Consider the following 11,939-nt stretch of genomic DNA (forward strand, 5'->3'; position numbering starts at 1 on the left):
ATATGTTAATGACGTTTAGGAGCTTTAGATCACTTTCCTGGGGGTATTTATGTGTGTAATATGTGGTTTTAGATATTTTAGATTGTAGCAGTGAGCCTGTTGTCTCTGATGTCATGGACACTGGTCTCACTACCTTCCTGGACTACAATTCCCATAATTCTTTGGTGCACTGCTCCTCCTTGTGGATAGGGGGAGAGCTGTCTTACTGAGACAACATGTAGTCCAGGAAGGAAGTGAGCCCAGTGTCCATGACATCAGAGACAACAGGCTCACTGCTACAATCTAAAATATCTAAAACCACATATTACACACATAAAGACCCCCAGGAAAGTGTTCTAAAGCTCCTAAACATCATTAACATATATCTTTTTGCAAAAAGGGTGAAGTGTCCCTTTAATAATAGAGAAAATATATCATAAATGAATACTGAAACTTAAGGAAATATATGCATGTACTGTGCGTACTATGTAAACTCTTCATTTCCATTTTCCAGCCATTCAGTTGCATTAATAATTTGGGGACACCCCCCCGAGGCGTCACGACCCAAGGGTTGAGAACCCCTGGTATATAACAGAATATGTTCGTGTATAAGTGTTTTAAATTAGAGATCACACCTGCAGCGTGTATAAAGAAGCGCCAGCAGCATTATTATCTTTGCTTTCTGCAAAACTGAATTCTCAGGGCGGTGGATTTAAGCATATTGACTCAGTTACTAAACAAACTTTAGATTGTATGAACTTTACAATTTATATACATGCTAGGAGCTAGGGTGTAATTGAACTGAAAACCCCAAGCCATTATTTTGTTTTCATAAGAGAGTGGCTTAGTGGTAAATTCAATACTTTGAACTTTATTTACTTAGCAACTAAATGAATTGCACATGTGCCATTTTCCTGTTTTATTACCAAGACAACATTGTCGACTGCAGGGCTTCACATTGTTCCATCGCAACATACATTACTCTTGTCTCTTTTCAAAGTCAACTGGATGTAAACATCCATGTGCAAAATACATGTCAGTGTTCTTGGTTATACAAAGTATGCCCTTTTCTCTACAGTCTAGAGACCATGACAATAACATACTGTAATAAGGATGCATACTATTATGCATCAACATTGCAAATGACTGATTTCTCAACACAGGGGACATTATCAACACACTTGCAAGTTGCAACACACTTTAATGAACACTCAGTCTATTATTAAGGGTCCTTGGTAAGGGGATACTCTTCTGGCGATAGCACAACCATAGCAACTTGAATAACGTACTCCAGACTACATGATACAAGCCAACTTTCACTGGGTATTCTATGTGGTATCTGTGTCCAAAGATGTCAAACAGCACAACGTTAAACCACTCTATAAAAAAAACATATATACCTAAACGTATAGCTGCAGTGTCTTTCAGTTTACTGTGAGAGATATAAAATGTATTTGCCTTCAATTAACTGAAGCTTTCTGTGATGGCACTAAATAGCCTCCAAATATACAGTACGTAGTGATTGACTGTTGCTTATCGGCATTGGCTACAACAATGACGGGCGGGGGGGGGATATATCTTCTCTACTGAGGGCACCATATCAGTTCAAGTAAACAACATTGCAGCTTCGTCAGTCTGCACCCCCCAAGCCATAATGTGCTCCAAACCGAGAGGGATATAGGATGAACTACAGCGTAACAAGTGGACCCACATACGGGCCACTCACTGCACTCAATTCCCTCTGAAGGCGCGATGCATAGATGCAGTAGTGAGTAATGTGAGACGGTGACCCAGTCCTTGCAGCAGCGTGTGTCACACATGAGATCGTCAGGCCATCACTTTCAAAACCTGCTTTCAATGCTCTCCTGCTTTCACTCTGGGTAAGCAGAAGCAATGCCGCCCCTTCCTTTCATGTACTGCATCTCAGGACTGAATGCAATTCTTCTTCGAAAGCCGCTTACGTCCTTTTGGTCCTGTTGGCATAAAAAGAAAGTGAGACAGATGATCAAAAACATCAGTAGTGTGGAGATATTAACAGCACGGCACTAAGGCACCGTTTTTCTCATTTTGAACACGTACCGTCCTCGTCCCCTATGTTGAGTGACTGAAGAGACATGCTTCTTTGAGGGAGCTTTGAGGGTTTCTTGTTCAAGAATTTCATTATGGCGGGTTTCTCTATTATCTCAAATGAGTCCTCCTTCTCACTAGGTTCAACACCATTGGTGTTTGAGACTTTGCAGGTAGGGGGGGTTTGCACCTGCGGTGTGACCGTGTCTTCCTCTATTGTGTCTGCGCCTGATCTGCTTTTCAGGAAGAGTCTGAACGAACTGCGTTGTTTTCTTGCACCGAAAGCTGGGACCTTCTTTGGGCCTCCCTTTCCCTCATCATCTTCCTCTACAGGCGCAGCTGAACTGGGCGACTGTAGGCAGACCCGGTCCAGTTTCTCACTACTGCCTACATTGGCGGGGAGCATCTTTTTCTGCAAGCCATTACTTAGGCTCAGTCCACCAATCAATGAGTCTCTTGTAGTGGAGAGGTCCTGTAATGAACCTGCACGAACCATGCTGTTCCCCACTACCAAAGAGTACTTGGGGTTGTGGTACTTATGTGCAGGCACCTTCATGTCCACTTGTCTGGATTCTTGGAGAGATACTTGAAATCGTGAGGTGGTGACTGGCAGTGGCTGGAGAGATACTTGAAATCGTGAGGTGGTGACTGGCAGTGGCTGGAGAGATACTTGAAATCGTGAGGTGGCGACCGGCAGTGGCTGGGCTTGCACTACAGGCTTTTTGACCGGCGCGGAAATCGGTGGCTTAGTGATGTTGAACTCCTTGTAGAGGTCCACTTCCTCCGACACGGCGTACATCTCCCTAAAGTCATTGTCAAAGAAATCCACCACTTGTCCTGACATCACAGTGATCGTGTTCCTGTCCACCCGAGACGAGCTCCACGTAAAGCTAGAGAGGGAAAACACAGGAACTCAGCTTACACAAGATAATAAATACAGTAACTGTCTCAAGCCTGTTTATGTTTTGTCACATGACGGCGTTGCTCACCTGTAGGACCCAAACATGACTTTCTCTCCATCTACCAGCATGTATTTGGAACACAGGGAGCCTGGTAGCTTGCCAAAGGACAGGGCCAGCCCTGAGCCTTTCACTGTCCGCACGCGGAGGTTCTGTAAGGATACACCCACTTAGTTACACAACCGGCCTGGCTTAACATGACACACATGAGCCTGAGGCAATGTCATATATCAACACTCTATATGCACCGTCATGAAAGCCTGCTGATCATGTGAAATGCCAAGTCAAACTGTGGCGTTCCCGCTTAGAACAAAGTCAACTTTAGGGATAAGCAAAGCGTGAGCACAAATCCTGTTCAGCATACTGTACAAGCCGGCCATATCTATTTACCAAGGGGGGTGGGAAGAGAGAGAGAGAGAGAGAGAGAGTTTATATCCAATATTTATTTGGAAATACATTGTTTTATTTTTATTGTCTTGTTCCACTTCTGCTTTGGCAATATAAACGTACGTTTTCTAATGCCAATAAAGCTCCTTTGAATTGAAGAGAGAGAGAGAGAGAGAGAGAGAGAGAGAGAGAGAGAGAGCTTGTTGAGAGATACACATAAAGAGACACACCAGTGACGCTATCCCGGGTGGTTAACCCTTTGTGATGCAGAGCATTGAGTTACAGTCGTTGGAATTGTTCTCAGAATCTACAAATGTTTATTTGTCAGGAATAAGAGTAGCAAAGCCAAGAGCTGTGAAAAGGCCATTCACAGCCTTATCAACTGACACCACAATGGCTTGCTATTCCAGTGTTCCACTTAAAATGGGCCCGATCAGGCTACAAACTTTGGATGCCACAGAGTAGGTAGAGTGTCTCTGCGGAGCTAGAATAATAGGTCACTGGAATGTTTCACACATGGCCCAAATAATACATGGGTAGGTACTTTACTTCTTAGGTATATCTCAAATAATACATGGATAGGTACTTTACTTCTTAGGTATATCTCAGGTGGCAAAATTGTTTATGCAATGAAAAAGAAGACAATATCAATATCAAGTCAATATACACCTGACTCAACACTGTAACACCGGGGCTCCACCAGGCGCGTCAGCGTCGCATCTCCGTCACCGTCAGGGAATGTTCCCTTTTTAATCAATGAAGGGTGGCTCCACTGCCCGCGTTGCGTTGCGTGACTGCATTAAAATTGCCCCGGTTCGTTTTTTGACGCACGCGACGGAGACGCAACTCGCCCGGTGGAGCCCCGCCGTAACTCTGTCATTTATCGGACGCGGGAAGGCTCGCCGGAACCGGGCTGCCCCCAACGGGCGCGTTCCTGGGGGTCTGGATGTTCCGAGGACCCCCACACAGTAACGTCATTTCTCGATGGTTTTGGAAGCGGGCGGCTCGCAGGAAACGGGCCGTTCCCCTGAGCGAGTTCATGGGGGTCTGGATGTTGCGGGGACCCCCCCCCCCCCCCCACGCGGTACAGTTGCACCGCTCACTTCACACAGGTGTAATTGTTTTACATAACATAACATCAAATGTTAACTACTGACCATGACATATGATACCTTTCTATGATATCTTTATCACAGATAATCATCAGTGACATTGTCTACCGTGCTACTTTAATCTTTTCCTTTTCCAGTTTCTCTTTGCATCTATTTACCTCACCGACTCACCATACCGTGTCACACACAGCGAGAAATTGACGAGCCCAAGATGCTCAAATTGTGACGTGTTGTGTGAGCTTGTAGATCGACTATAGTCGGTGCACGACACCATGTGTGTGTGTGTGTGTGTGTCTGTGTGTGTTGTTCGTGTTCTCACCCGTAGATGCATTGCGTTGATCTGAAGCCGACTGCACATATCCAGGAAGTGGGGCACCCCCATGGCCTCTAACACAGCATAGACGGCCACCCCTCGCCTGGAAGACGCGTCCAGCAGGTCCTGGAGGATCTGCATGTCGGTCAGGAGGTCCATGACAATGGCCACCACCTGGAATAAAGCCAGTGGTGGAACGTAAACTTAAGTACATTTACTCAAGTACTGTACTTAAAGTACAATTTTGAGGCCTTTTTACTTTAACTGGAGTATTTCCTATCGTGTAAATAGGTATGCACTATTCTTACAAACCATACATTAACCACATCAGCCCTATATACATTTAAGTATTACTACATTGCAGTATTGATACTTTTACTTAAGTAAAACATTTGAGTACTTTTTCCACCACTGGGAAAAGCACACAGGGCAAGTTCAATATGAATATAAATTGGCTAAGATGCACGAGTTGTGAAGCAGAATTGATATACTCGATGTACAGTATGTGCATTTTCACATACAGCATTTTGGTTGTCACATGTATATGAGTGATATGAATGAATTGGGTAACACTTGCTATGCTATGATAAACTAATAATAATAATCACACTATAAGTCACTATAAGTACTCATTGTACTGTACTTGTTGTCAGAGTATCCAGTGCTGTACCCAGTACCACTACACTACCATAGTACCGATAGACCAAATATGGATACGGATCTCCTCTTATAGCGCAAACCGATTTATCCCACACACGCACGTCGCACACACACGCCAAGTTGGATGGTGCCCGAGTTATGCCCAGGAGATTCATACACACACAGACACAGGTTTTGTGAATTTATAGACAGATTAATATAGGATACATAGTTTAGCAAGAGTTGCTGGCCCTCCCATTTTCATGCGAGTTCTGGGAACTGCACATTATGTAAAAACAAAAAACGAATTATATACACTATATACACTACAGCATCAGTGAATATGAACTATTGTCGGTGAATAGAAACACAAAAAACATGCAGTAATCCTGGTCTTTAAACTGCCTCCCCCTGGCCAGCCTGATGGAGGGGAAAAGGAACTGTTTGGAATAATGTGTTCCCTTCCACGCACTACGTCCAACCGGGGAAACTCCCCCATGTCAGGTGGGAAGCAGCTTGGACTGCATAGAAGGAAGCATGATGTCAGTCCGTTACTCTCCCCGCGTTGGCAGAGTTCGTGTAGCGCCCAGGATTACATTCGATAATTGACACTATAGGTGAAAATATCGTGTTTTTTTAGAAACACAATAAGACAGTGTTACACTTCAGTTGAAGTGGTTTTTCAAGTTTAATTACCCCAGCAGGGTTGCTCACAAAAGCGTGAAATTATTCAAACAAGCATAGGCAATAATCTCCTAATTATTTCACATTGTCTCCACAGTCCACACTGACAGTTATAAGACATGTGGGTTGCACAAAGAATAAGTCCTAAACCAGGTTAAATCACAGTTTATCTGTTAAGCATGTTGCACAACACAGTATTTCAAAGGCAGCCAACCTTCAAGCTCACACTGTGAATCATTGGGAGTATGAGATCTGCTATTTAAAAATAAATCCGTGAACATTTTAGAATTCTATATTTTCATTTTTGCCTACAATGACATTCCCAAAATGTAAGTGGGTACATTATTAAGATGCCCATTGATTATTTCAGAATAGAGACGTAGAGTGCCCAGCAGATTTTGCAGTTTTCTTTAAATCAAAAGCAAAAGAAAAGAAAAAAAGAAACAATTTCACTACAAATTCCCAAAGACGTCCCCAGACGTCTTGGGCACCACAGTGGGTGATTAAAGACGTCTGGAGATGTCCTGGGCACAAAATGTGTTACGTTTGGATAAGATGACAGCATACTTGCGGCGGACAGAACACCAGAGGCAAATTCCTGCCATGAATAGAAATGATAGGCTTAACCCATTTGAGTAGGAAGTATATTTATTTCTTCCAACAATATTGTTTTACCAAGAATTTGTTGCAATGATACAGCCATTAGTAGTGTGGTAGCACCATCTGTTTGTCCTTGATTATCACTTTGTATTGGTCAACCAACTCAAGCAATAAATGCTAGTAGTCTGAGCTTCCTAGCAAATGGATGAAAATCCAACAAACCTTTTCACAACCTTATGCCCAAAACTATCTGGTTTTGCTCATGCTTTTGGATAAAATCTTATAAATCACACTCATGTGAAGTGAGGGGCGCTCTTATCATCATACATCAATCACTTTTGGCGTCCTCACTTTTTTCCCCTCACTTTTTAAGCCCTCAGTCAATCAAATCATCGCTGTGGGGTACACACAGACACACACAGCTGGACATAGGAGGAGCTAGCGCCCCAAAAAAATAAAGTAAAATTTGATAATTATCCTCAATCAAGTGTCCTCATATTGTTACTTACAGCCTATATATAATTCAATATGGCAGCCAAGAATATCAATAAAACATGAATTAATCATATGTAAAAGTATTAACCTAAGGTTTGCTAATCCCGGTTTAAAATCCTGAACAGGATCAAATTGAACTTGGATTAACACATTTTAGATTAGACCCGATTCTGAACTCTGTTAAATTTGTGTTGATGCCCCTGGATGTGTACTGTTCACTGTGACTGTAGCATTGCAATGATCCGTTTCCAAACTTTCCATCTGAGGAAACCTCTACTTGCAAAGTAGGGCAATATCTTGAACAGGTTTTATGATTTAAGTGTGATGACTGTTTTGCAAAGTATCCCATTATCACCAGACAGACAGTGGCTTTTTTGTTCTTGGGTGTATTTCATTACATCACGTCATGTGATCATACCCTATTTGCCTATTGTCACCATTACTGTAGGTTGATTCTTGGACCCGACTCAACACTAGTACCAACTAGGAAGTGTATACAGTTTCATGTTTTCTAACGTAAGTTTGCTAACGTAATAATAATCATACATCTTAAAAGATTATGAATTAAACAATGGGTTCTGAAACTTTGCCAGTAATTAAAATATAATAGTTCTCTTTTCAGACTTTAACCGACCTACCACAGGCTTGAAAACAACAGAGTCGATACAAATAAAATATGTAATGTACAATTTGGTGCCTTCTCTCAGTCTGTGTAAAAGAACGTTTGACTGTATTACACGGCCTATTACGGAAGAGTTCGGCAAGTACGTGTTCGTCATGTATGCCAAGTGCATGCTGTGATTTCAATTTCAAGGTGTTGGAACTATGCAGCGTGCCACGTTTCGCAGCACAATGAAATACATAGCCTAACAGGTTTTCTGTAGTAGATGATTTACGTCACCTTGAGGCTTGAGGGAAACAAACTCACAATGAGATGACATTAAATTGAGATGACATTACCCGGTGAGTACTACTATAAGCAAACGTGTTGGACCCATACCAGAAGTCAAAAGAAAGACAGAATGATGTGCCGTTTATATAAACACAAGCCTGGCAGCAATAACCTTGCTGCTTTCAAAATACCATTTTGTCAGGCCTATAAGCCAACCAGCTCAACAGAGTCAATGAATCTTCATCTGGACTGGTCTCATCTGGATTCGCCAGATCTGCCACAGAAAAGAAAATCCTATGCGCCAAACCAATCACTAAAACAAACTGACACTGACACTTTTGTGCTTAAGATTGTACACCTGCCACAGTCAATCAGGTGACAGATGAAGCAGAAAACAACATTATGGATGGTCTCCAGCAGCAATGCATCGGGGTAGCAAGGCATGGCCAGAGTAATATCACTGCGTAGATATAGTCTGGAACTTCTGTGTGGATTTATTTCCATTTCCAAGGGGCGGTTACAAACAGCAACACAGCAAAAAAAGTCTCACTTTGAATAGTGGGCTCTGATTGGTCACCCACAACGCTGGGGTGAGAGAAATGCAATTCCAACAGAGCCAATTTCCCCATGGATTAATTTTTTTAATTTTTTTCCTGTGGCAGATTCGTCTGGTTTCCGGGCTATAGCAGTGGGGGGGAGGTATTGCAATAATTAGGGCTAAATATGGATTCCATCTGTCTTTACAAGTCCTGATCTGAAATTGCTACTATGAGGATGAAACCGAAAAGCATTGTTTACATCAGGGTCCTCCATTTTCAATTCATCAGAACATTTAAAGACCTACAGATATACACTAAAAACAGGAAATAATCATGTAAAGAAAGAAAAAAGGGAAAAAGTACAGTATGGGAAAAGGTGACTATGACTTTTTTACGGGGGACAGTTTCGAATTGCAGCCGTCCGTAGGTGCTCTTTGAGAGTGGTTTTGAAGGAGTCAAGGGATTCACATTTCTTAAGGGCTGTTGGTAGGGCGTTCCACATTTTAGTGGCATAGGAGCAAAATTAATTTAATCCCTTGTTTGAGGTACTGTAGTACTACATTATTTATATAATACATGGGTACATAATATTAAAGTGTAAAGTGTAGAAAATTAAACAACCTAATAGGTGTGCAAAAAAATCTAATCTAATCTGCTGTTAGTGTATAATTGTATATGTCATGCATGTCTCACAATGCCAGATGAGAACGGCGAACAGAGCCCTGTTGTGCTATCAAACCTGTGACAATCGCTTCTTTGGAAACCAATCATATCACTGCCCCAAAATGTGAAAGACCACCCTAAAGACGTTTGATTGGCTCTGCAAAGCAGTCGTTGTTCTTTAACTCTTCAATTGTTTCCACCCAGTATTAGCAATGAAAGTTGTGAGACTGTCCTGACTGTCATGTGAGCATAGCATTTAGTTACCCCCGCATGTGCGCACGCACGCACACGCACACACTCACAGCCACACATGTGTGTGTGTGTGTGTGTGTGTGTGTGTGTGTGTGTGTGCAGAAGTAAGTGCAGATGAGAGGAAAAGGGGCCCATAGAGGAAGAGGGGCCCGGATGTGCAGTGGTAGAGCAGCTCAAAGGGGAAGACGTTTCAGATTAAATCTGTGTCACAGTTATTAATCATGTCATCACTCGTCATCAATAACAACCTTTCAATGGGAGAGTGGGTCAGCACAATCTCAGGAGATCAACGATAGTAAGAATGCTCAGGAATGAAAATCAAAGTAACTGCTATACTATATCCGGTACCATGTGTAAATATGTAGATAATTTGATCGTTTTTTTTATTGATCTCTCTTCTCTCTTCCCCCTTGCTCCCCTACCCTCTTCTTCTTCTTCTTCTTCACTTTCTCTCATGGAAATAACAAAAAACGATGGAGCTTGCACAATAACACCTGTAAAGTTTAACCTGTGAAGCTGTGATGTGATAATAAAGTTGATTCTGATTCTGCATGTCTTATTATATGTCAGAACTACTGTAAGCAAGTTTTTCTGTTTTTCCATGTCCTTTGTGTAATCATCAAAACACTTCTTTCTTTTCCAATACACATTTCACACAATTCAAAGACCAGTTCCGTGCTGCTGTGGTGGCACCGTGGCAGGGGAAAAATCTTCACAGTAGAACAGGAAGCTGCCGCCTGCCATAGTGGATAGGTTGTTGCCAACAATGCGTAGGCCTACAAGAAACCCAGACAGGACCACAATGTGTTTGCAGGTCAGGGGTGTCCAGAGTGCGGCCACCAAATGCAGCCCTCGGACGAATTGTATACGGCCCTCTCAGCTTCATACCTGAATTGTATTATAAGCCCACCCAAAAGTATGGGACTTTTTTTTCCCTGGGTATTTCCCAGAGTAAAGTCAGTGTTCCTTGTTCCTTGTATTCTTTTTTTAACCTTGCTCGTCTGGTTACATTTGGTAAAGGCTGAGTTACACTTTTTGTTCACAGCACACACCTGACAAAAGACCAATATTGCTGATGATGGCTAAATAGATTAATTTAAATTAGATGCATACAGTCACCTATCCATTCGTGGCTTGTGGGAAGTTGTGCCACATAGGCCTAAGGCCTTTTACAAGCTATAATTATAGTAGGTCCTGTATAAAATATATATGTATGATCATATACAGTTTCATGTATGAGTCACATCTGTATAGGGAAATATTGTGACGCAGTGGTTACATAGCCCCAGGTTTAATGTAGACGCTTTCCCACAAGCATCACATGATAAATGGTGAACCAATCAAGTAGAATAATGCCTGGCCAAGTAGGTCAGTGACTGGTGACTTCTTTGAGCGTTACTACATTTCCTCCTGAGGACCACCATACAGCTGTAGGCTACTACTAGCTAATTGTATCAATCGTGGGAACCCATTCAGTAAAAGAAAAGTTTAGCCTATTAATAAACGTCTTTCCAAGATAACCACACGTACAATTTATGTTCAAATGTGTGACTGTTGACTACAACAAAACAACATGGAATGCAACAGACTACGTGTACCTAGCCATGATTCATGGCAGTCATGTTTCAGGGCTAACGTGTACCAAGCAATTACGTACCTTGTTTGATTCTTGTATGAGTTTCCTCACCACCTCTTTAATATGTGGGCCATTCGCTTTTGGTGGATGGGTGTAAACGGACACCCGAGTCGCTCCTTTGTAGAAAGCATTACTGGCCGACCAGCCGAGGTCCAGCGGGGGGACCTCGGTGTCTGACATTTGGGGCCAGTAAGTCGAGTGAACCCCAGAGTCCGCACTGGACTCCTTGGACTTTTCATTTCCTACAGATTCTGCGACAGAGTCACTACTACAATCCGAGTCATATTCGTGGAACGTTTTCCGAATCGATTTAATTTCTCTCGCGGACAGAAAGTCTTTGACGTTGTCCTCTTTCAGGCGCATCTTGAAAGCGCCATCGCCGTTTTTCAGCAGCTGCTCCAGCGCGGCTCGCTGTTCTTCACTGTAGTAAAACTCTGGCCTGGACTCCGGTATCTTTTCATTAACGTGCTCATCGTCCATACACAGTAGTTGAGACTCGGCCATAGTAGTGGCGAGTTTCCAAAGTATTCCCACTGCGTTTGAGGACACCCTTTACCTGCGTACAGGTAACCTAAAGGTAGGTAGGCACACAGACAGTAACGCACAACAGCAGGTGAGCTGACGTTCAACCTGTTCAAAGTTTGGGGAGGAGCTAAACTCTGTTTGACTTCATAATGGCAAAATATTATTAATTTCTCCAAAGAAAGGCCCGACTCACAATG

General features: G+C 42.6%; 1 protein-coding gene across 1 annotated transcript; it reads right to left on the reverse strand.

Moving 5' to 3' along the window:
• Positions 1-920: 920 nt before the first annotated feature.
• fam83fa (family with sequence similarity 83 member Fa) lies at positions 921-11,793 on the reverse strand. Its single transcript, XM_080774993.1, has 5 exons — positions 11,239-11,793; positions 4,824-4,991; positions 3,036-3,157; positions 2,059-2,936; positions 921-1,952 (listed from the first exon to the last, which is right to left on the reverse strand). Exons 1-5 carry the CDS (start codon positions 11,719-11,721, stop codon positions 1,903-1,905), a joined length of 1,701 nt encoding a protein of 566 aa, XP_080631119.1. The 5' UTR covers positions 11,722-11,793; the 3' UTR covers positions 921-1,902.
• Between the last annotated feature and the right edge of the window lie 146 nt (positions 11,794-11,939).

Source organism: Protomyctophum bolini, assembly GCF_963924005.1.
Source record: "Protomyctophum bolini genome assembly, chromosome: 11".
NCBI lineage: Eukaryota > Metazoa > Chordata > Actinopteri > Myctophiformes > Myctophidae > Protomyctophum > Protomyctophum bolini.

What these genes read in the sequence shown, in the direction of transcription:
- fam83fa (XM_080774993.1), bottom strand. Translation starts at nt 11,721, where the DNA reads ATGGCCGAGTCTCAACTACTGTGTATGGACGATGAGCACGTTAATGAA. An exon ending in TCATACAAGAATCAAACAAG is followed by an intron (nt 4,992 to 11,238) that starts GTACGTAATTGC and finishes GCTTTATTCCAG; the next exon opens with GTGGTGGCCATTGTCATGGA. An exon ending in CAACATAGGGGACGAGGACG is followed by an intron (nt 1,953 to 2,058) that starts GTACGTGTTCAA and finishes TTATGCCAACAG; the next exon opens with GACCAAAAGGACGTAAGCGG.